Source organism: Micropterus salmoides, unplaced genomic scaffold, assembly GCF_014851395.1.
Source record: "Micropterus salmoides isolate LMB-PRFRI ecotype aquatic unplaced genomic scaffold, ASM1485139v1 Ms_hic_scaffold_4, whole genome shotgun sequence".
NCBI classification, from domain to species: Eukaryota; Metazoa; Chordata; class Actinopteri; order Centrarchiformes; family Centrarchidae; genus Micropterus; species Micropterus salmoides.
This window is the reverse complement of record NW_024043372.1, coordinates 10626815-10651330: the sequence shown is the minus strand read 5'-3', so window position 1 is coordinate 10651330 and position 24516 is coordinate 10626815. Positions and strand designations below refer to the sequence as shown.

General features: G+C 39.7%; 1 protein-coding gene across 2 annotated transcripts; it reads right to left on the bottom strand.

Annotated features, from left to right (window-relative positions):
- Positions 1-810: 810 nt before the first annotated feature.
- Positions 811-24168, bottom strand: draxina (dorsal inhibitory axon guidance protein a). 2 transcript variants are annotated; one of them, XM_038697584.1, is made up of 7 exons: positions 24010-24168; positions 13608-14128; positions 12324-12538; positions 5210-5330; positions 4128-4220; positions 3627-3716; positions 811-2039 (listed from the first exon to the last, which is right to left on the bottom strand). In XM_038697584.1, the coding sequence occupies exons 2-7, from the start codon at positions 14101-14103 to the stop codon at positions 1927-1929; spliced, it is 1128 nt and encodes a 375-aa protein (XP_038553512.1). In that variant the 5' UTR covers positions 14104-14128; positions 24010-24168; the 3' UTR covers positions 811-1926. The 2 variants fall into 2 exon arrangements, with proteins under 2 accessions (XP_038553512.1, XP_038553513.1); XM_038697585.1 differs by having other exon boundaries at positions 13608-14125; positions 24010-24167.
- Between the last annotated feature and the right edge of the window lie 348 nt (positions 24169-24516).

Here is a 24516-nt window from a genome sequence, read left to right as displayed (position 1 = left end):
GTGAGAAGATGTACATAAATATATGTAGCAGAACTTTGTATCTTCTTGTTTCCAGCCTGATTTATCAATTCATGACCTCCAAGATTTCTCTTGTGAACCTCTGGAGATAAGGCCCGACTGCCCAGTTTGGAACCAATGAATTAAACAAACACACTGTATATAAAGTAGTTAAAACTAGCTCCACCTCAAGCTACACCAAGAAAATGCTGCTTTCACAATGATGGATCAGTATAAACAATCTACTAATGTAATATAAAAGAATATATCTGTGACTGGGGCAGGACAAGGACTTTCACATTTGATATTCTAAGTACATTTTGCTGATAATACTTACTTTAACTTACGTAGGGGATCTGTGAATACTTCCTCCACTACTGCTGTGTCCTTTGAGAATTCATGGGGCTGAGGCCCATCAGACACCTCAAACAAGACAAAAAGAAAAATTTGTTCTGTCCAATCCAACATCACAGTGCAGACTTCAGACTGCACACTGATGGACATCATGTTGGCCGAGGCTTTGCTACACCCGCTTGTAAAAAGGACAATGTAAAGCTACAGATTTCCTCCACACTGAAGACATGTCTTCATAAATGTGCATTTAGTAATAAAAGCTTTTGTGATATATTTATAACAATAGGATTATTTGTCTATATATGCAACCTATATGCAATATATTTTTTAATCTAACAACACAAAAACATCTGTGAAAATTACTGTTGGTGGGACAAAAAAAGTACAAGCTAACACAAGCTAATGCCTGACATAGATTAAGGTCAGTGTTGCAAATATAGGCGGGTTTACACCACAACATGTTTATCCTAGCAAGTGTTTAATCATGAAAACAAAGACAGAAACACAATACACAGACGAACATGTGCTTAAGTACAGTATAAATAAAAACATATATTAAGACATGTAAAAAGAAGGTCAAACACGCATCTTTGTTTATCATTCTACTGTTAAGTACATTTGAAGAGAAATTATGTCAATTTAACAAAAAGTTGTTGGCAATTCAGACATTCATATTTACAATACAGGACAGTAGACTGGGTTCAAATAGCATTTACAATTAATGTTTAGAAACAAAACATAGCAGAGAACTCATATAGAAACATGTCAAAGTCATTTTAGTATAATTTCTGTGAGTGACAGCTTTACAATTTGAATAAGCCTAAAGCAGTGAAAGCCTCCCATTGGGACTCCAAGCACAGTAATTCAATACTAAAAATTATTTGTAAACATTGTTTCACCCAGATTAGCAAGACAATCTCCAGAACCTTGAAGTGACAAATATTTCAGACAATAAGATGCAGGAAAAACTGTTGAGAGGGATTTCAAAAAGCATTTTCCTAAACTCACAAAGTGTGCCTTTGCTCCAAAACCAACAACAACCATAATTGAGTTTACATATTTAACTCAGAGATGTGTTTCCAGCTAAGTGAATCTTGTATACCAGTTTAAAAAAAACTAAAAAAAACAAATAGTCTAAAAACTGATCATTGTGGACTGAGAGAGTTTTTAAAAGCCCCTCCTTGTGTTTTAACAACATGTACATGTGCTTCTGTGGTGATACTGGAGTGACCAAAACTGAATTAAGACTAATGGATGGATTTTAACTGAACTAAACAAGTGCTTAAAGATGGTGATTTGCTGGATTGGAAGGTGTGGCTCATCACACAATGCAACATTAAAACAGAATATCCAGTTACGTCACCTGTTATTTTGTTTTACCTGACCAGATGTTGACATCTGGATGCTTTACACTGTGGAGTTGATTTGAAAAACCAGCAAGCTGTCACCTTTCAGCACTTAGTCTGTTAGCAGTGTAATGTGATGTCTTGGCTGTACTATCTACTCTGTGAAGGGCTCATTTTTCCTGCTCCTACTCCTTCAAGCTCCTCCATCTTGGCCTCCACCTCCTCTTCCTCAGATAGTGATGAAGCCTCCTTGGTCACTGCTGACTGACTCTGGTATAACGCAGCGACCCTTCCTCCTGGTCACACGCCGCTTCCGGTGGAATTTAGCATAACAACGAAATCCTGAAAGGTCATAAATACCCTGTTATCTGAATAGATTAAACAGATATGTGTGGATGTGTTGTGAGATACATACATAGCTAAATCTGCCGTGCTATAGAATCTAAGAATGTAAAAATGAACATTATGAAACCCATGAAAGGCAATTAGACCATTTTATTTTAATGACAACTGACCTTGGAGTGATATCTGCCTCTAAAGCACATACAGATAACAATCTATCAAATTAACATTTCCAAACATAAAATGTAATTATTAACACTGAGACATTTTCTGTTTGCCACTAAGTCAGTCTGCCACTAATTTTGGCCATTTTAGGGACCTCTACCCACTACTAGTCAAAGGCTTTTAAAATCATAATTATAAACAGTGACACTTGGGGAAATAACTTAATAAATACTGTAAAACTTAAATTAAATACAAATAAATGCAGGTCTTTTTGAGACCTTACTTTACTTTTTTTGAATGTATAAAACCTCTTGAAGCCATCAGGACACCTGTTTGAGCTATAGTTTTAATCTGTTTAGAGCGTGCAAATATTTAAACTTTTGTCAATATGGACATGCTACACATCATTAGATCAGTTCGATTCTCCACAGTTCAATCACTTAGGTCATTTTATAGAAACAATGAGCACCAATATATTATTCATTCAGATTTACCGGCATGGTAAAGGAATTAACGGCCTGACCCATCTAGACACCTTTCCCAAAGACAGGATTAAAAAAAGAAATAAAAGCTTGGGCTATTAATTTCAGTTTTACAGTATATATATGCTTAAAAAAGTATTGTTTTAAATAATATTTAGGAGTAATCTATTGAAAGATATTGTAATATTTAGGAGGATCTATTGACAGAAATGCAATATAATATACATAACTATGTTTTCAGACCTTACATAATAAACAGTTATGTTTTTATTACCTTAGAATGAGATATTTCTATCTGCATACACCGCATCTACAGTAGCCCAAATGGACAAACTGCTCTACAGAGCGCATTTCATCACTACGTCGAATACGTAAGAAGAAGAAGAAGAAGTTGTCTGGTTTGTTAGAAGTAAGAAGAGAAGTGAAATTTGGACAAATGGAGGACCACACATATTATTTAGCACAAGAGCCGACAGAGCATGTCGGCGACCGTAGCTTCTCCTACGCTAAGGGATGGGTGAGTGGTGACTGAGGCATTGGTTGCAATTTGCAACCCTCACCACTAGATGCCACTAAAACTTACACACTGAACCTTTGAAGTGAAATTTCACCTTTTGGGATGTATGCTTATTCACTGGTTGAGAGTTATTAGAGAGTTGTTAGATCAGATTTACAGTGGGTTATTATTATGAGCTGGACTATCTCTTGGTTGGGACCAGTAGCTTCATGGACTCTCTGCTGGTTGCCTGGCAACTAATCAGACTGTTAGCTTGCTGTAGCTTCATGTTCAAATGAGAAATTTGGGTGTGGTTTCCATCTTTTCATCTAACTTTGTCAGAAAGCAATTAAGCCTGTTTCCCAAAACGTCAAACTATTTCTTTAAGCAGTGACCCATGTCTTGTGTGATACTCTACATTTTTACCACACTCTCCTTACTTACCTTCCTCACACATGCAGTCATCGTAGCATTTGTTGTTGAGGCCTCGGTTGTGAGGTTTACACTCATGTTGTCTCAGGTCACAACAAGAACCTTTAACATAAAGCGCACATTACATTCAACATCCAAACACGGGATACCGCCATGTAGAAGATTCATATGAAACAATGATGAAGCAAATCAGCGAAATTCTATGTAAGGATGTTTTTCTCTGAACTTTAGCTTTTGAAAGCCTCTAAATCATAAAGAAGATTACAAACCCAAAGGACAATATGCACTGTTACAATTAAATTCTGGCATGTTTCAGTATCAGGTATGAAAAACTTGTCTGTCCACACCTGAGGAAAATTTGTCTCTTGTTTTCCTTTGGTATAAACAAAACATTACTGATTTCACATCATATGATTTCTGTTGTTTGTAAGAAAAATAGTTGAGCAAATTTTGACTTTTGCATTTTGGAGCATCACCGAGTTGAATTGCGGTCCATGTATGATGCAGACTGACCTGGGAGACAGTCCAGGTGGTGGTCACATGGCTCGATGGCATCAGTGTCTACAGTCAGATTTCCACTGCTGAGGTTCTTACTCCGCCTTTTGTCTGCAGTAGAGAAAGGAAATAAACAATTTGCTCCTAAAGTCAACCGATCAATATATAGACTCAACCAAACAGATTGATTGATTGTCAAATGTTCTGTCAATTCATACATCACAATTTCAACATAGTTCAGATATGAGTTATCTATTATCTCCAAGATTAATTAATTATTAATTTTTAATATTTTCATTTAATTGAAATGGAGAGTAATTAAAATATTGCCTCATCCAAAAGTCATTTTGATCAAACTGTTTTTTTGGGAAGTCCAGACGTCTTTTGCTACATAGCTTCATAGAAAGTGACATTAATGTGCTAATAAAAAGCCTAATGAATTTAAACACTCACAGTTGCACTTGAATTAGTTTAGATAATCACAATCTGTGTTTGGATTAAATAAAATGGTACTAATGTAGTTTTTAAACAACACTTGTGTAACTCTAGAGATGGCAGTTGGCGGTCTGTAAACTTTGTTTTCAGACTGAAATCTCAAAAACTACTGTATGGATAGTCATAAAATTTTGTACAGACATTTATTGTCCCCCAGTGGTTGAATCCTACTGACATTGATGATCTCCTGATATCTTAAAAACTACAAATTGCCATGGAATTAGCTAGAGATATTCAAGGCCCCTAGAGGATAAATTCTAATTACAACGGAGATCCCCTAACATTTCTTCTAGCACTACCAGCAGGTCAAAGTTTTCACTTATTCAGTGAAATATATCAACTACTATTGGATAGATGGTCACCAAAATTTGCATAGTCATTGTTGGTGCTCAGAGGATGTATCCATATGACTTTGGTGATCCCTTGACTTTTCCTCAAGCATGAGGTTTACATTGTTAGACTCTTAGTCGTGTTCATTTAAATATACAGTAATAAAATAGGTTGATGCATAGTATTAAGGATCATTTCAGTTTGGTTTGGATTATTTCCACCAAACCTGTTCTCAAATCACAACCTTTAAAAACCCATCAATCACAATTACTAACCTTTCTTCCTGGAAGACGGCCAAGTGTCCACAGGTTTCATGTCTTCATAGTCTGTCCAATCAAAGAGCGCCATGTCCAATGTTGGCATCACTTCTCCTTGTCCTTCTCCTCTTCCATGCCTCTGAAAAAGGAAACATAAATTGAAGTAACACCTTTCATTTTATAACTGTTATTTAATCTACATTTCAGTGGGAACATTTGCATACCGTCTTAAGCTAGTTCTGAGGTGCAGCGCACCTGGTAGAGCATGCGCCCCATGTACAAGGCTGAGACCTTATTGCAGTGGCCCGGGGTTTTCCACCCTGCTGCCCTTTGCTACAAGTCATCCCCTCTCTCTCTCCCCCATTTCCAAACGCTATCCACTATCTTGTCTCGCTCAGTAAAGGCACAAAAAATCCCTTAAAAATATATTTAACAAAACATCTCACATTCTGTAAAAGACACTGACATGCAGATCTGTAAACACCTAATCCCATCAGCATTTAGATTCAACATGATGTGTAAGGTCTACCTCCACAGTAATATTTGAAATATCTTGTTTATTTACGTATTCAAATGCAGTTGTGATCAGAATATGAAGTTGTCATTTAAAAACTAATCCTAAATTTGGCACAATCCAGCAATCAAACTGCTTTAGAGAATACACTGGAGAGAGCAATTGTGTCTCCTCAGATGAATGTTCAGTTACTGCAATTAAACCACTTCAGCAGTAGATGATGATGACTATGGTTTAATTTGTTAAAATCAGCATTGCAGGTAAACACATTCAGGGAGTTCATAGTCAAAACACATTAGACTCGTGTTGTGACAAGCAGCAGTAATGCTTCATTGATTCATAAAATGTTCTCACCGAGACAACAGAGATAGCAGAAGTGCTTTAAAAAACAATCGATTGGGAACAGAGAACATGACTGCCCACATTCTGAAATGCAAATATACATTGCAGGATTTGTATAATACATATACAATAAACACATTGAAACATACAGTTCATTACACACAACCATAGGCTTTACTGCGTGCCACTGAGGACAGCAGGCAACTAATGCAGTTTAAGATGTTTAAATATATGAAAGTCAACCACTGATCCAACTGAACCAACCGGGCCCGCAGGTTATTTGTGCCCACTAGCATTGGATTTCTTAACAAACAGTGAAATAATAAAACAGTGCTGAATCTGTTTTATTTTTTTGTTGGGGAGCTGCACCTTAGTATAATCTGCAGAGCACTCGAGAGATGTTATTGTTGGTAATGCAGTTGTCTGGGTGTTGGTTTGTTGTTGGTCTGATGTTTGCTGTATGACACACTATGAATTTCAGAAAGGACTAATAAATATATATCTATCTATCTATTTGATTTTGGTAGAAACATCATAGCGTTTTTAGGAAAATGTATTTTTAAAAGCAATTTCTTACTTTACTCTCTTACCTTCCTTTAAAAGTAAGTAGTTTACAAAGTTTCCTGAGTATTTTGCCTAAGTAGTCTGCCTTGTTTTCCTGCGCTGCCACTTATTTGGTCAAACTTTTGTGAAGTTGAGGCAACTAACAGTACTTGATTAAGGTTAATGAAAGACCTTTGTCATGGTTGAAAGAAACCAACATTGACTGTTGATAGGATACAGGATGCAAGCTGCTGCCAGCCACTTTTGTCTGGAGCCACAGACTATGAAATGTGAACAAAAGAAATGTCAACGCCTTATTCTAAGAAATCTAGAACTACTGAAGACATTTTTCTCTTTTGAGAACACACACCTTCCATTGTGGAAAATCTTTGACCTTTTCTTCTCAGACAAACCTTTGGCCAAAATGTTAGCACAGCACACTAGATTTCACATCATCAAAAGGTCAGATTGTCAAAAACTTTGCTGAGTATATTCATGTTCCCAAGGGGTAAACCCTTTTAATTTCACTGATACCACAGCCTTTACTCTTACCCCCGACTCACACAGAAGGCATGTGCGATTATACTTTCCGCCTCTGTGAGTATGGGAGGGGCCTCTATGGTCTGCGTGATGAAAAAAACGTCATCAGAGGGCGTCAGTTCTTTGCGGAAGTCCACGTGCCTCCTGTCAGTGCCGAATCCGTACCACCAGCAAGATCCATTCTGCACATGCGCAAAAGTGGTCCTGTCTGCCAAAGGTTACCACAAATGTGCCGTGTGTTGTTGTCTGTTCTCATCTCAGGGCATCAAATACTGACACTTTCATAAAGGCTGACAAAGCATTACTTGACCCTACAGCTTCCGTATGAGAAACCTCCGGGTCTGTGAACAGTTTCATCTCCAGTGATTAAAAAAAATGTTATCTCGATATGAAAGATTTAGTTAGATCATTTTGAAGAGGCAGATTTGCGGTAACCTTCTTTGGCTGACAGAACCACTTTTGCGCATGTGCAGAACGGATCTTGCTGGCCATACGGATTTGGCACTTACACATCCCGTTTTTTCATTAATGGACACTTTGGCTCAAACGTAAAAATATCCAATTTTGACATTTCATTTTATTTCTCTGATTCAAACTCCTCTGTACAATACATAGTCAGTCTATTAATCTTGCTTGAAAAATACTTTATTCATAAATCAAAATTTATGATGAATTATATAGTCTGTATTTCTGGACTGAAGAGTAAATCAGCATCAAAATGTTTACAACATTTATCTAATATAATTAATTTAACTGATATTTATTGTTTGACACTCTGGCTGTATACTTTATTTTTGTTTTATAATTTATTTATTTATTTGTTTGTTTTTTTGTTATTTAGCTGTGCTGCAGCTGCAGGAGCTGATTGCAGCCATTCTAGTCAATGCTTGTGCTCACACCAGAAGTGCTGCAGCGCGTCCCAGAAGCGGCTCTCTACCGCGCGGAGAATAGGCAGCCAGTCTATTTTGACAGAAGCCGCGTCAAGCAGCACAGAGCAGATGACCCGGGCAGGAAGTCAGACACAGAAACGGCATATAGAATCCAGTCGATTTTCAAAATAAAATACCCTTTTCAGACTCCCGTTCGTGTATCAACAATAAACACAGTTAAACAAAAAAGAAACTATTTAACTACGTAGCCTACTTAACTATGGCAGAAGCAAATAAATCAAGGACAACTGAACAAATCAACAAAAGCTGAACAACTCAGCAAAATCAGGCAGGCAAAACGCTATTATTCTGAAATTCTCCATGTGGGATGTGCACACAAAATGAAAAATAAACAACAACGCTTCCAGTGTGAGTTGACGCCAGGCTGAGGACAAACCAAAACGCGGTGCACACGCCGCCTGTATGAGTCCGGGTTAAATACCCTCAAGACAAATGTTGGGTTTTTCCCCCAGTGTTAAGGCTCTAAGAATAACAAAACAATCAGAACAGGATGTTGTTCTTTCTTGTCAACACTTTCATACTGTGGAATATATTGAACATTGCAGGCTGAGGCTACTATTTGGAGCTTTAGACTTTAGGTCGTTTTCATTATATGACTACTCCAACATATACCCCTAGTATTGATATATGACAATATTTAATTTTGTAGTAGACACACATGTGGTTTATGTTTCAAGACAGTTTCCTGTGTGTAGTTTTCCAAGTCAAAAGTTGGAATGGAAAAATAAAACAATAATGGACAGTTTAAATTTTCTCACTCCCTACATAGTCAAAGTCAGTAGATGTCATAAATTCAAATATTTTACCTTAGTATAATATCATCATTCAGACAAGTGTTTGATGACATTGCTATATAACAAAACTCCTTGGTGGATTGCTCAGCCATAATTTTCTGCAATAAAAGCCATAAAAACGTTACCACTGTCCTTTTCCTTACACAGAGGGAGCAAAATAGAAAAGTTAGACACTATAATTAAGTCAGCAGGACTTTGAGATGTCTTCTGAGAAATACTTGGTCCCGGAAACACATCCATCCAAAAATAAGAATCAACCTCTTCGTGGAAACAGATCCATACTTGTTTCCCTTCACCCTCAGGAAATGAGCCAATGGAAATATCAATTAGATTAATTGCACTGGGTTACCTACTTGGGCTCGGATGCTTATTAAACCATCAACAGAAGATCGAACATTAATTAAGAAGCCGTGTCGCATGCTCAAGCCAATGAACCTAGGTTCAGGAAAAGCTATCAGTTTTTTCTTCTGTGGGCCAATAATATTTGACTGTTCTCACAGCAAAGACACAGACTCCTGGATTCTCAGACATCTTGTAAAGAGAATACCAAGCAGGCTGACAGTCCTGTCTACAGGCATCAGACACTGACCAGGGAACAGAGCCACCGCAACTTCTTTTAAAACTCTTAAAAGTGCAAAACAAAGTGGTATAAAAATAGCTTTGTTTCAGCAGTTATCACTCAGAAGTACAAGTTGCACAGATGATACAGACACCATGTTTGTGATGATTGGAACGTTTACTTGTATTATGTTTATCTACTGTCTATTGTCTGTGACGATGACTTGTCTACTGTAAAACAGTTTACCTATGGGTACAAATAAAGTAACCTGAACCAGAAAAAATGAGAGCACCAATGGTTAATCACCTAAAATAATCTATGTTTATACTTTCCTAACAAGCAACCTTTTGTGAATAATGTAAGGTGTCTGAAAATCAGTGGTGGAACTAGAGGGACATTGTTATAGGACCGAAAAACTGGGAGGGTGGCAGTGCTTGAAGTGGAAAAAAATAGGTGCCAGTACTCTTTCAACTTCATATTATTACATTAAATACAAAGTATGTATTATATCATAGACTATAGATTACTAATATAGCTTACAACTTCATGCAGAAGAACGAGTTCAACATTTCAAAAGTCAGCTGATTGGGGTGTAACTTTGTGTTGTAAAGTGGTGGAGACAGAAGGCCTCAGATTAGGGGTGTGACGACACACTTGGGTCACAAGAACAAGATGAGAAGATATTTTAAGTATTTTGAATAATATTCGATGCTGAAATATATCAGTGGGGGGATCTGGGGGTCCTCCTCGAGAAGACTTTTTACATTAAACATTTAATTTCTGCACCAATTCATGGTGGAAATGTCTTTATTTATATGAAGGGGAACAAAATTAAGGTGGCAGATGACAATTCAAAATATAAAAATATAATGGAATACAAAGCAGTAATCAGCAGCTTGTTGTTTTAGCTTAAGTTACTTTTTTGGACATTTGTTTCTTCTACATTTCAATTGCATTGCACATTTTCTTATTGTGCATTGTTATTTAATATTTCTTGTTGCAAGCTGTTTTTCAGAACATTTTTAACAAAAGCTTCCAAAAAGTGATGGAGACACTTTGATCCTGACCTGTCCCGAGTGTAAATGTGTCAATATTTTTAAATGTCCTGCCCCATCCAGGCTGTGATTGGTCGGTTCACAAAAACTGAAAGCTACTTTCTGCACGTGGCTGCTTGAAAGGCATCCAAGTTTCTGTTCTTCCTTGTCTCTCTCCGCCGACAGAGATTAGCAGGTAGGCGAGAACAGGAACAGGTGAGCGTCACGTAGCGCCCAGTGAACCTGATATGCAGAGGGCAGAGGAGAGTCCCGGCAGCTTGTGAGATGTGCCAGCACCATACGCCAGCATGCAAGAAAAAGTCAAAGAGTAGAATGTGGAGGTGCCGTACCGGCCCACTTCAAGCACTGCTGGGTGGACAAAGTGTTTGACACCAGAGAAGGTGGTTCACATCCTGTCTCCCAACAGTCAACAGAGGATTCTTGACCATGATCCTTCCCTGAAGGGATCCTAATTCTTGGTATCGAATCGAATTACATTTTCAAAGTTAAAACATCAATGGCTTCAAGGCCAAAATGGCAATGTTTAGGGTGCCTTTTCAACATTTGGCTGGGGACAACAGATGAAAATTACCCTTCTAGGCTAGCTATGGCTCATTTACATCGATTCCCACTGTGAGACATCCACCATTGTGTCCCTGAGCCAGACACTTAACCCCTAGTTGCTCCAGAGGCGTGCGACCTCTGACATGTACAGAGTCGCTTTGGATAAAAGCATCAGCAAAATGAATAAATGTAATGTTAATCAATAAGAACTATAAAACAAAAATTTAATTAAAATAAAAACCTTCAGTACTTCTATTAAAGTGCATTGCAAACGTTTATTCCAAATCACTGGACTGGAGTATGGCTTGAAGATGTTTCGCTGTTTATTTGAGGCTTCTTCAGTTGTCAACTGTTGTCAAAATAGTATTGGTTTTAGTAGGTGAACCTGTCCTACTGCTGGGTGAGGTCCCACGGGGATTAATAATTAGAATCCTTCCAGAATAACATCTTCAATCAAAACCCTGTGATTTGTTTTTAACTTTCTCAAGACAAAATGTTCAGTCTGGTTAAACATCTCAGTTTAAATGTAATCCATGAGACATATTTACCGTGATGTTTTGAGCAGCACTCCTCAACAAAACTACTGTCAATCAAACAGTCTCCTGATCCTGTAACTAAGGCAGATATTTCCTACAAGCTGTTGAGTATTTGTAACAGCAGCTGTGAAGAATGTAAAAGCTTTCATGAAGTGGCTCAGTATCTACTGACATCAGGTGTCTTAAAGAGTCTAATTTGTAACGGTTCCAAGATTGACGGAGGCTTGGGAAAACACGAGTGATTTTTCTCCTTATTAATGCTGTTTAAATGCATACTGTTGAAGCATCATGCTGCGTGAATGTGACAGGTGGTGTGTGGTACCCCACGCACTCCTGCAGATTTTTCAGTGTATGTGCCCACAGTCGGACATGAAAAACACTCTCTGTGCTCACATACATTTTGTCCTGCCATGGTTTCTAATAAAGGAACAGGAAGGTAGCTATAGAAAATGTGCTGCTGGACTCTGTGATTTTGATCCCAGAGGCGTAGTTTCATTATACAGAACACGGTCATATTTATCATACACACTGTGACCGAGAGCCAGTGAATTTGGCCTGCTGGAGGATATTTTTCACAAGCAGCACTTTCAGGTTCACACAGTAGAGAGTGTCATTTCCAAGATGAGCTATGAGGTTTGCGGCAGCATAACGCCAGTAATGGGGCCCATTTTTGCTCTATTTCCCCCTCACACTAGGATCACACTGAGGCACAACAGACGCAGCCTTTAATAAGCACTTGGGTTTCGTTGGGGTTACCTGGGGTTTGGTGGAGGCCGGGGGCAACGTTGGGGGATGCTCGTTCATCGCCGTGGTAACCATGGAGGAGCCGGAGCCAAAGACGGCTGCGATGGGGGAGGGGGGTTCACTGGGTGGGGTCACGCTGAGGGAGGGGGAGGCAGCAGAGGAGGGAGTATCATCGAACAGATCTCGGTCCTTAAACGCAGAGCTCAGCTCAGGCTCAGGAAGAAACCCTGGACAGACAAGATAAACAGAGAGAGAAAATATTATACCAATACTGATGTGTTATGACTATGTTATATATGACTTTGACTAAGTTTACCATTTTCTAACAAACATGGAACAAGTTTGCGTTAATTTTTTATTCAGAATTCTAAAAAATCTAATGTTACCAAACCTTAATGAAGCCTTAATAAGTGGGAATGTTATGTACTGCCAATTAAATTATGGAAAATGTCATTCCTAAATGTTCTGTGAACATTACAAAAATTATTTTCTCCCTAAAGATAGTCTCACCACAAGGTCCATTTAGTAACTGATTTGGCACTTTTGTATCAAATGATCTTTCTCAGCCGATGGACTTTGCCTGGTTGTTGTGGAAACATAAATTGCCTGAGCACTTTCATGACTTCTCATAAATTTTAGCTTAAAAGATGAAAATGGATATGTGAACACTGAAAAAGCAGTGAGAGCTGTTATGAAAAAGATTGTGTGTTACAATCCAAAGCTAAATGGACCTTGGCAAGACTGTTGTGTCAACTACTGTTTCCAAGGTCAAGAATGAACTTTCAGTCCAAGGTCTTGGATTTATCTGTCCAGGTTTTGAGATATTTGTCTCTGAAATTTCTGCCACCAGAAACAAGAGCTTGGTTACTCTGAATAATCCACAGACTTTTATTATTTATTCTGTAGAGGTATAGTTATTAATATTAAATTCTTCACAGTGACACCTTATCTGGAGTCACAATGCAGGACATTATCTATGGATAGAGAGGTTGCTGTTAAAAATGTAATTTTATCATTGACGTGAGTACCATCAGATCGGTTCTGTTTAAGTGTCCCAGTTAGCCATGACAGCATGTCAGTGAGCCAGCATGCACAATCAAAGCAGATCAATGGAATGCAGCCATAATTCATTTTATTATTTACACCTGTGCTGTTTGTTCTGTCACATGTCAAAATGTCTTCTTGAAAAAAGCCTACAGCTCCTTGTTACTTGTTCAACACTGTAAATCACTGCAGATGTTGATAATTTGTTAGAAAGACGATCTATGTTTTGGATGTCTGGATCAGTTGACTCACCTTTTCCATGCCGCCCCTTCTCACGACGACTCCCTTGTCTCCTGTGCTCAAAATGGTGCCCATGCCCATTCCCATTCCCGTGTCCCCTTCCTTTGCGTGTCCCAAGAAGGTCGTTTTCCCGGGTCTGGGATGGACTCTTCATACTCATTCGAACTCTGTCTCTGTCCCTGCCAGGGCCCATCTCGAGTCTCACTGGGCTCAAACTTTCCAGGCCTGTCCCATCATCCTCAGGCCTGGCCAGGGGATGCAGGGACCTGTGGGAGAGAAGCCCGGCTCCACCTTTAGCAGCACGGGCCCCCTGGCCCCCATGCCCTCCACGGTCCCTGTTGTAATGGTGGCCCTGTAGACCATGCAGGGGGTGCTGTAGGGTGTTGCTGCCACTTGCTGATGTCTGTGCCTGTCTCTTTTTGCCGTGAGAGGCTCCAGGCTCAGCACCGTGTGACAGTACTAGGGTGGCAAACAAGAACACCAGGAGAAGACTCCAGAAGAGAGCCATTGTCTGTAAAGCACAACACCACCTGCTGGGAAGAGAAAATACATCTCAACACTGCGCACATTCTGCTTGTAATTAGATGCAAATCACTGACACTGAAACCTAAGATTTTATCGGGAATGGTGATTGTTCATGCCAAACAATCTAGCGGTTTTGAAGGATCAGTAGACTGAAAAAAAAATTAATTGATGGATTGTTGGAGAGACAAAATATGCAGGTAAATGAGAAGGCATCACTTTGGTCAGTAGCAAACACTAATCAGTATTTGTCATTTCATGAAACAAATTAAAATTCGATTAATCAAGAAAGTAATTGGTAGATGAATCATTAATAAAAAATATAATCTATTACAGCCCCACATACAGTGAATTCTTGAATTATATGTACAATTTAAGAATTTGATGTAACATTGGAGACATGTAAAAATCCTAATATAAAAATAATTTTGGACACTAGGCTGAAGAATGTAAATGGAGTCTACTTTCTTTACGATTCCTTCAAAAACTTTCAGCTTTCTTAAAGAATTACTTTCTTAAAGAAATCTATTTTCTTAGTATCACATACTCACAGCCTGTTCTTCAGCATTATCCAATTCTTGTCATTAACACATACTGTACAACCAATAGTGGGCTATCCAACAGAACATGTTTAGTGATTTATTGTGTGGTGAAGTGGTTTGAGGAGTTTTTTATTGATGTTTTGATATGTTCTGGCATGGTTTCCTATATCTTCCTGTGACTGTGGGTTGCCATTGGAATCCATTGTACCTGTTAGCAGCTAGCTTTCATTCCTGTGCAAAGGTGCACGATGTAAATTGCAAACTTTTCAGATGTTTGATACTCAAAAGAAATATTTTCAGTAAAACATACCTTTAAACCCACTAAATCCACTGGCAATTCTATTCTATTTTAGCCATGCAAGCAGCTCTAGGGATGGCAATGTCGGTCTGCTGATCACACAGTTTCTCAACTATCACATGCATTGCCATGAAATGTGGTACATACATTCATGTGCCCCTTGGGAGGAATTGTGATCAGTTACAGTTTGTCCAATACTTTGATTTGTGGCCAAATACCTGCAAAACTAACAAGCTAAATCTGACCAATGGGAATAGCCAGAATTAGCCAATTGTGTTAAGTATATAGGGATGGGGATCGAGACCCGGTTCCAAAAGGAAAATTTCTCAAAACCCGAAAATCAATAAGGTTCGAGCGTCAAATGTTATTTAATTTGAAACGCAATGGATAAAATCATCAGGCTGCAGTCTCTGCCTGCTCTCTGTCGGCTCCTACACACACACACACACAGCTGCAGCAGCAGAGCGAGAGGCGCCATCGCGGTGGAATAACGTTACGGTGAGGGTTAAGTTAGCTCCAAACTACTGTAACATTAGTTGATGACAGCTAAGCGCGTTACTGTAAGTACGTGCAATAAAACCTTTGCAAGTAAAAAGGCAATAGTTTATCAATACACCTGTCTGTGAGGTAACGTTAAACATGTAGAAATGGTTAATTTAATCATCTCTGTCCTCAGTATCTCATCTTATATATTTTATACAAGCACAGCTAATGCTAGCTTGGCATTAGCCAAATAAAAACAAGCTAAATAGAGAGCTGTCTGTCTGGAGCACAGACTGGTCTGTAGTCTTAAAAACTCAGCTGCTGGCTGAGACAAATCAGCTGCTCTTCCTTCTACCTGGTAACGTTACCTGCAGCCAGCGAGAGAGGAGGAGGGACTGATACAGACTGATGGTATTCTTTCTAAACATCACTCGCACTTGTGATGTCAGATAAAGTTATTGAGTTACTTTGCTGTTGTCTAGAAACAACATTTAGCTGTATTTAAAATATTAAATTAAAAACAACCAGGCAGTTTATATTTACACTTCAATATATGTTTATTTATCGCAAGTGAAATGTCATCTCAATATATTTTCGCTCAATAGTTATCGCACATTGAATATTTTCCTCATACCGTGCAGGCCTACCCATAGACTAGCCTACCTCATGCCCGTTAGGTCTGGTCTTACCAAATAACCATCACTAAATAATAGTAAAGTATCGGTAGTGGTATCAATAAAGAATCAGATCGTTAAGCAGCCTCAATAAGGGTATCAATCTCAATAAAAATTAACGATCCCCATCCCTAGTTAAGTACTAATTAGCAAAGCATGCTTACTAATATGAACATGACATAGCCACAATGCACCATCAACACAGTATAGCCTTACAGATCCAGGCAAAAGCATGGCTGTGGACTTAGTAGGTACACAATGTATTTACATTTTTAATCAATGGAAAATCAGTAGCTTTCAAATACAGCTTTCGCTATTTTTAACTACATATTGACGGCAAACATCCAGCCTATTTACACAAGTAGAACTAGATAGTAAAAAAATAACATAAAAATTAGCAGGAGGCTGTAATCTTTCGTTTACCTGTGTAAACAAAGGCATTTTCTTCTGGGAAAATATCAGTCACATAAATAGGCTAGGTCTAACTTGGACCCTCAGGCATTTAATGCAGAAGGTCCTATCTGAAACCAAATGAATGTGTCCACTGTCCTGTATCCTACAAATTCAGACCTTCACTCCCTGCCTCTTGAGTGGGCCCATTTATCTTGACTTGGTGGGATGTGGTGAGGATGTGATAAAGAGATGGACAGACACATGTGCTTCTTTTTAGAAATGACTTCCAGGCCTTCATTTATGTAGCTCATACCTTCTTCAATATAAGAGACTGCACTGCACACATCCTTCATCACTGCCTATTCAGTGGTCCCAAGAGCCCTCCAACCGTACCTTTCATTACAAAAATCAACATATCTGTGAGGTGTGACTTAACTGAAATATGAGGTTCTGTGTATCTGCATTAAAGGCCTGGCACCTTGTCCAAACATTAATGAAAATGATGGTGTTGGAAAAAACAAAGCACTATAGTGGAAGGATTTTTCTTCTCTTCCTTCCTAAGGTTCCAATCTATATTGCAGCCAAGCTCAATTCAAATAGTGATTTAATGTCACAAAAAGTTTATTTGTATTCATAAAAACCTTTAGTTGAATATGTATTTTGAACAAGTCTATTACAAGTAAGCCACAAGAGAGAGAGAATATTTCCTGGGTTATACAGGTATAATTGATGGCTCAAATTGATGTTTAATGCAATTAACTTACATGCATTAAACTCATCACATATTAAACAAAAACAATGGGTATATTCCTGCACAAAAGGAATATTGTAAGAAACCAAAACTTAACTAATAAACAATCCAAATATAATACTATTCCACTAAAACTTTATATTTGATATTTAATTATCAAAGGGAATACCAGTCTTCTCATTCATAAAGAATTCTGTCATGTCGTGTAAGATGATAGGTCATGGTGTTGTTTCTAAACATGATAAGGTTTGTTTTGTCCTTTTACTTCAGAACATTGAGTCAATGCATTGGCACAGACACATATAACGCCATAATGGTGCTGTGGCAGGCGACTCCTTTGTGTTAAAAGACAAACGGTGGTGCAGGGCATACAGAAAATCAATGAGGGAGAAGTATTGAGCTGCTGGTGATGGTGCGCGTGTGTGTTGTGTGTGTCGGTGAGGTGGAGTTAGGGGGGTTGAAAAGGTGTCTGCTCTTTCATCACACTGATACACACCAAGTTGAAAACACACACCCTTTGGGTTTACAGTGGGTTATTTAGTTGTTTCTAAAAGAGGACAGTGGTGTCACGCGTGTGTGTGTGTGTGTGTGTGTGTGTGTGTGTGCGGGGCATAGAGGACGCTGGTTATGTTGAGGGAAATTTGTAGAGTGCAGGCAGCGCCTGGGGGATTTAAAGGCAGACTGCGTCGGCTGGCCTCTGGGAGTTCGACCAGCTGTGCAGTTTGCAAACAAGAGTGTGAGGCAGGCTGCTGAGGTGAGACCTTTATCTCCAAACAGGCCTTCAGAGTGTCAGGGGGGAGGGCAATCAGCCGTGTCATGCACAAAGTGTTTAGCCAGGATAACGGTCTATCTGTTTGACACATGAGGTGCTGTATGGCCCTGGACCCTGTACGGCAAAAGGGCAATTTAGTAAGAAAACAAAGAAAACATCCAAACTGAACTGTGGGACGAGACAGTGTGTTAAAGGAATAGTTCAACATTTTGGGACATACGCTTATTGGCTTGCTTGCCCAAAGTTAGATTAGAAGATTGATAAATGATGCTAGAGCCAGCAGCTGATTAGCTTAGCTTAGCAAAATGAATGGAAATAGGGGAAAACAGCTAGTTTGGCCAACTGCTCTAAAGCTCCCTATAACATGTTAAGTGTAAAAGGTGTGTATGTGCGTGTGATAAAATGTGTTAATTAGTAAGCTTTAGAGGTGCTGTTAAGACGATTTTTGTTGTTACCTTTGGACAGTGCCAGGCTCGCTGTTTCACCTGTTTCCAGTCTTTGTGCTAAGCTAAGACAACCAGCACCAGTGTCAGTGTGCAGACATGAAAGTGGTACTGTTCTTCTAACTCTTGGCAAGAAAGCAAATAAGAATATCTCTTAAAAGCTTGGATTATTACTTTCTAGAAATACCTAAAAAATCTACCCTTGAGAATCAAATACTGTGGAATATTCCTTTAATGTGAGCAAGATTCTGGAGATTTGTGTTTGATCTCAGAAATCAAAAGAAGAATAAGCAGATGCATCCATTTCTTGTCCGTACACGCTGGTCTCATTTGGAAATTAACAGTCAAAATGTTTGCAGAACAGAATCATCTGAGGTGGAAACACCTCAATGATATGACCCTTCAAAGAATGAATTTTCCCAACACATAAGAAAGATGTGACACCTCCATAGAAACTGAAGGCACCATGCCTCAATCCCATCAAATCAAAGACCTGAATAGACCTGTCATGAGAAAGAGAAGGCAGGCGGTGGTGGAGGGGGGTCGAGTATCTCAGCACAGCAGTGGCCTGTTTTCCTCTCTCAGACTTTCATGTGCCTCTAACAGGTGGTCCTTTGAGGAGACAGAGGATGGGGATGATAATGGAGCACTCTGGGTGGCATTCCGGGTTTTAAGCACAGTCTCTTGCGTGTGATAAACAACCTCCGCGAACAACACAGCCTCCTGCCAGAGCCTGTATTATACATGGCTGTGTGTTGCACACAGGGCACAGCAGGCCGAGCATCTGCTGCTGAGGCGATGGGAGGCGAAACAAGTGGCCTGGAACTGACGAGCTTCATTCCCAAATGAGATAATAGGCAAAACTGAAACAAAATCAGAGTTTGGACTTTAGCTTTCATGGTTTTAAGTGTGTTAGGATAGTTCTGGCTTATAAGAACAAAACGGTATTAAAGGCCCTGCAAGCCTATTTATTAATCTGCAACTTAATATGGGTTAAGGGGTCAACATGAGTACAATATTTTCTGCCAAAATTAGAAACTGTTTTCACTGATTTGAAGTGGATGAGGCTCCGTCGGAAAAACATGATGTCACATATTCTGTGCACCGGTCACGATTTATTTAAATCACAATCTGACGACAATCTGCCATTCCACAAACAGCTGTGGGGCTGTTACTAAGAATGTGTTTTCCAAACTTTAACTCTGATTGTTGTTTATTTGGTCATAGAAACCAAGTTTTCAAGGGCATTAACAATAAACATTAGATCCTTCTTTAATTTGATATACAGAAAAGCAGTTTGAATTCTCTAAAAACTGACCCAAAAACTGCAGTTATCACCCAAGTACAAAATAAGGGACTGGGACTGAATTTATTAAAATATTTGACTGCCTAGTTAATTGTTTGGTCAACAACTTCGCAATAAAAATGTGTGTTTGTGCCAAGCGGCAAACTTCCGGTCTCTGGGCTGAAGCCAATAAGGATGTAGCTAAAACTGCAATTCATCGAGTGGCCACTTGAGGCTGGCTCCAAAAGGGAGTCAATCATAAAATGGCCAACTTTACAGTAGACTAAAACATGTTTACAGCCTGGTACAAAGGAAGGTTTTAGTGTATAGGCTATGGCTAATGTTGCCCTGCATGACAACAGTGAGGGGGGTGGATTTTTTTATAACTCACCTGTTTAAATTATATTAAGCCTTAAAGTTCTGCATTATTAGGTGCGTGTCTGCTTTCATTGTCAGGTGGCTGCTGCTGATGTGACTGGTAGCCTATGGTTTGTGTGTGTGTGTATGCCATTGCTGTGGCACACACCAAGTTAAAAGGTGTGGAGTTGGTGTGTCTAGAATCAGGACATCCTCTATAAAGTGGAGAGAATGCTTGTGATGTCAGGGGAAATTTACAGTGCAAAAGTAATGTAGTAAAAGCAACAAATAAATAAATGTTCTTGAAAGGGACACAACAATTTATTAGCCCAACTTTATCCTCACTTTGACCTCAGTCAGGATTGTTGTTCTGAACCTCCGATGTTGAGGCTGTAATGTTGAGTATGTCTGAGCTCAGCAAAGCATGAAGAGAAAATATCTGATACAGTATAAAATACAATGAAATCTTAAAATCAATTCTACATTTATAGGAAGCCAGAGCAGGGAAGGTAAATTTGGTTTATTATGGTTTACACATTGTAGGAAACACAATATAGGTGTGTGCCAAAAATTTTTCTAAGCACAGCGTACAGTGTGAGACGGCCACCAGGGACACATGAATCACAGCAGAGTGTGATAAGTATGATGTGATAGGTAATCTTGCAAGAAATTGGAATGAGGGGGGGCACTATTGGAGGGCTGGATGATTAAGCTCTGATGAGATCAGAGACCTCTCTCCAGCCTGTGATCAATTGGTCGGTCCCTTAAGCATGGAGGCACTTCTGTGACACACTCGTTATAAAAAATATACTTAACAGTGAGTGGACCCAGATCTGTGGAAGGTGAGAGAGGAAAATCAGCGAGGCGGAGCTGGAGGCGCCCCTGGTATTAAACTGCTGTACGTGTGCATCTTTTAGCTTCACCTGCTGTGACACCAAACCTCCAGGAGCCATCTGCTCCTGTTGTTTTATCTCTCATAGCAACCAGCAGGGCCATAAGGATCCAGCAAACAAAGACTCCAGAAACAGGCTGTTAAAGCAGAGCTGTCATGTCAGGCAGAGGCCACCTTCAAGGGGTTTATTTTCTTTTGCTGGCCACATACTGAGATTAGAAGTTAAAAGGAACAATTCCAAATTTTGGGAAATACGCTTTGTTGGGCTTTAATGTGTTGTGGTAGAGAGTTAGATGAGAAGATATCTGTCAGCAGCTTACAGTAAGAATCTATTCTCAACAGACATGTCAGATAATAAGAATACAAATGCATGATTAAATATAATAGTCACAAAAACTGTATGTGTTGTCTGTTGTGTCACAAATACTTGAGTTGTGCTCCAAACAGAGCCATTCATTTCTGTCTTAAAGTAATAATGCTTAATATTTGATGCATAAACATTCACTTTTATATCTCTCATCTCGGGTAAAATAGATCTAGTTTGCATCACCAAATAATCATAAATATCAGCTCAATAACAAGCATCCAAATTACAGCTCCAGTTAGTGCCTCTGCATAATAAACACCTCTGCCAAAGCTGCAGTTCACGGCCATAAAACTTCATTTCCTCAAGGGCCAATACCACTGACTTCAGCAATATAAAAGTGTTTTGCCTCCCCAAAATCCTCTGCAAACAATATCAGTGGGATTCACACATTGACTGTGAGGTTTATATTTTTGCAGCTTTTAGGTGTGTGTTGGATGGCAAAGGCCCCTGGAAGCAACGCAGGGTGATACAAAAAAAACAAGAGCCATAAGGAAGGTCCATCTGTCAGCAAGTGAGCCGGAGCAGAGAGAGGGGAGACACCAAATGATTCAGTGGTAATTTGGTCACAGGTACAACAGATGTTGGGTGAGACTAGAACAATGTCACCGATGCATGGTAACATCAGCGACATCCTGAGACCTTCAGGCCCTTATCTTCCATTTGCGTGCACTGAGGCCTGCATACACTCATTCACACACACTCAAGAGACTCTCTGTTACAATCAGTGCATGCACACACTCACAGCGGGGGAACCTCCTCCAGACACCCACATTGAGGCATGTTCCAAAAATGCTGTGAGACACAAACAGCACCAGAAGCACAGCAAGAGGCGTCCCACAGAGAGGAGAGAGAATGAGTGAGACAAAAGGGAAGAGGAGGGTGGGGGGGGGGGGGGGGTTGAGGAAAGGAGAAAATAAGATGTAATGTGGAGAGAGAGGAGAGGGAGAAAGATGTGAGACAGAAACAAAGAGGGAGGGAAAGGAGAGAAACTGAAATCAAAGCGGGAGAGAGGGACAGAGGGAGGATTTGTCTTATTAGAACAAAGTGTCGGCGGCATCTTTCATTTCGTGGCAGATAAGGACACCAGCTGAATCCCCTCTATCACACACAAAAAAGCTTTGGCTTCCAAAACCACCAACAAAATTTCCTCTTTGCTAAACTGTTAAATCTGAACAGCTGGGTCTGTATCTGGACCTATGGGAACAGTTTGACCGGTCAGTGTGGGGGAGGCACTCCCGTTTAGAGATGATCAAGTGGAGCATGTAAACGCATTATATGAACCCAAAAGTTTCTCTCTCCCATTCCTTTTGGCGGAAGCGATCAGCGCTGACTGCCTGCCAGTGTGGAAAGAGTCTTGATCAAACAGATGCAGCCACGCTTGGCAGTGATATTCAAGGCGAGTTTCACACCGCGGTGGAGGAGGCTGGATGGATGTTTAGCAATGTGGTCTTTTTGGCTGAAACTCAAAATTAGGATAGACAAACTGTGATTCTTTAAGGGTTGTCTGAGTCCTTGTTTGACACTTTCAGGCTGCATGGTCTATTTCTTTTAGATCTCACTCAAAAATGGATATACTTTTTTTGGGAAAATACTACATTAATTTACACTTGAACATCAAATGATGCAAGCATGCCCTTAGCTCATCTTTTGATTTTCATATAATTCACTTATTAGTGAATCTGAGCTTTGTTTTGGCCCTAGGTCAACTCACTGTGGGGTTCCTCCATACTCCTTCTGATGGAGTCTAATGCTTCCCTGCTGATTGACTTGCTATTAATTCACATTAACTCCTCAATGTGAGTCCACAAATATTGCTCCTTTGCAGTGGTGTTTCACTTTTAATTGCATGGTGTCACACTGACTCCCAACTTTAATCTCTCTATTTCTCCCCCCTTCCTCCCCTCCTCTATCACTCCCTCTCTCTCTCTCTCACACACACACACACACACACACACACACTTCACACTGTCTTTGGTGTGCAGTGAGCAACAATGAGCTGTCAAGAAGAGATAATCGCTGCAATCATTTCTGATTCTCCTCACCATTCATCCAATAAATTCCTTTGTGATGTTGATCTGATTTTTAAAGCATGACAGCAGGAAGCGCCTCCATAACAAAAAAGTCAAATTAATTATCGGGTTAACTCTGTTTTTTTCCCGGTGTCTTACGAAATATTATGCTGTCATTTTGGCTCTCAAACTGTTTTTTATCAGTAAAACTGGGAAGTAACTATTTGCATTAATTAAGTTATTAAGTTTTATGACATTATGAAGATGCGTTTTTACGCACAGATGGAAAATCATGGCAATCCGATTGGCCTATAGGCTACATTGGTTAATGACAATTGTAATAAACATAGGTTATAATAAGGATTCTACTCCATTGTAGCTGCAGAACTGAGAACTATAGACAATCTATTGTACGAGTAACATGAAATAAGGTAGGCTACCGCGGGGTATATGAAATTACCATAAAGTCAGTGCAAACTCATTTGAGCATCACTGAAACAGCACTAACCCATTAAGAGACATTGAAGAAACGATAGTAGGATTTCGTTAGTCAACAAAGCGCCAATAACCAACCCAATCACTTACACTGGGGATAATGCAAATAGTAAATGAAGATAATGCCTTACCCGCGTTTGTTTTTTGCTGTTGTTTTCCTTTGTTGTTGTTTATGGTTTGAATAGCAGTTGAGTCATATGGCTGCAGGCTGACAGCGGACAGGACCGAAACACAGCAGCAGCAGCAGCACCTCTGTCGTCCGCTCTCCCTGCACCCCGGGATGTGCCGAGCATCCGGACGGTCTCCTGCTTCTTAAGAGGAGGAGAGTCACCAACGACTCGGTGTGCGCGCTCCCGAGTGCGCGTCCATGTCTGGGGCCGACTGGCTGATTGTCTATCAGCAGGGCTTGTCCCAGCAAGTGAGACAAGGACCGAGGCAGTAAGAATTGGCATAGCTTTCTGTTGGTATTTTGTCCTATCTGGAGGGAGAGACCAAGATAACAGAAGCTGAGAGAGATCAGATTTTGTTTTCCAAGTGATCCATCATGATTTTTTCACAGCCTGTCAAAACTGTTTCTATCACACCTGGATGTGTACAATGCCCTCAACTGGATCCAAGATTAACTTTACAGAATCAGT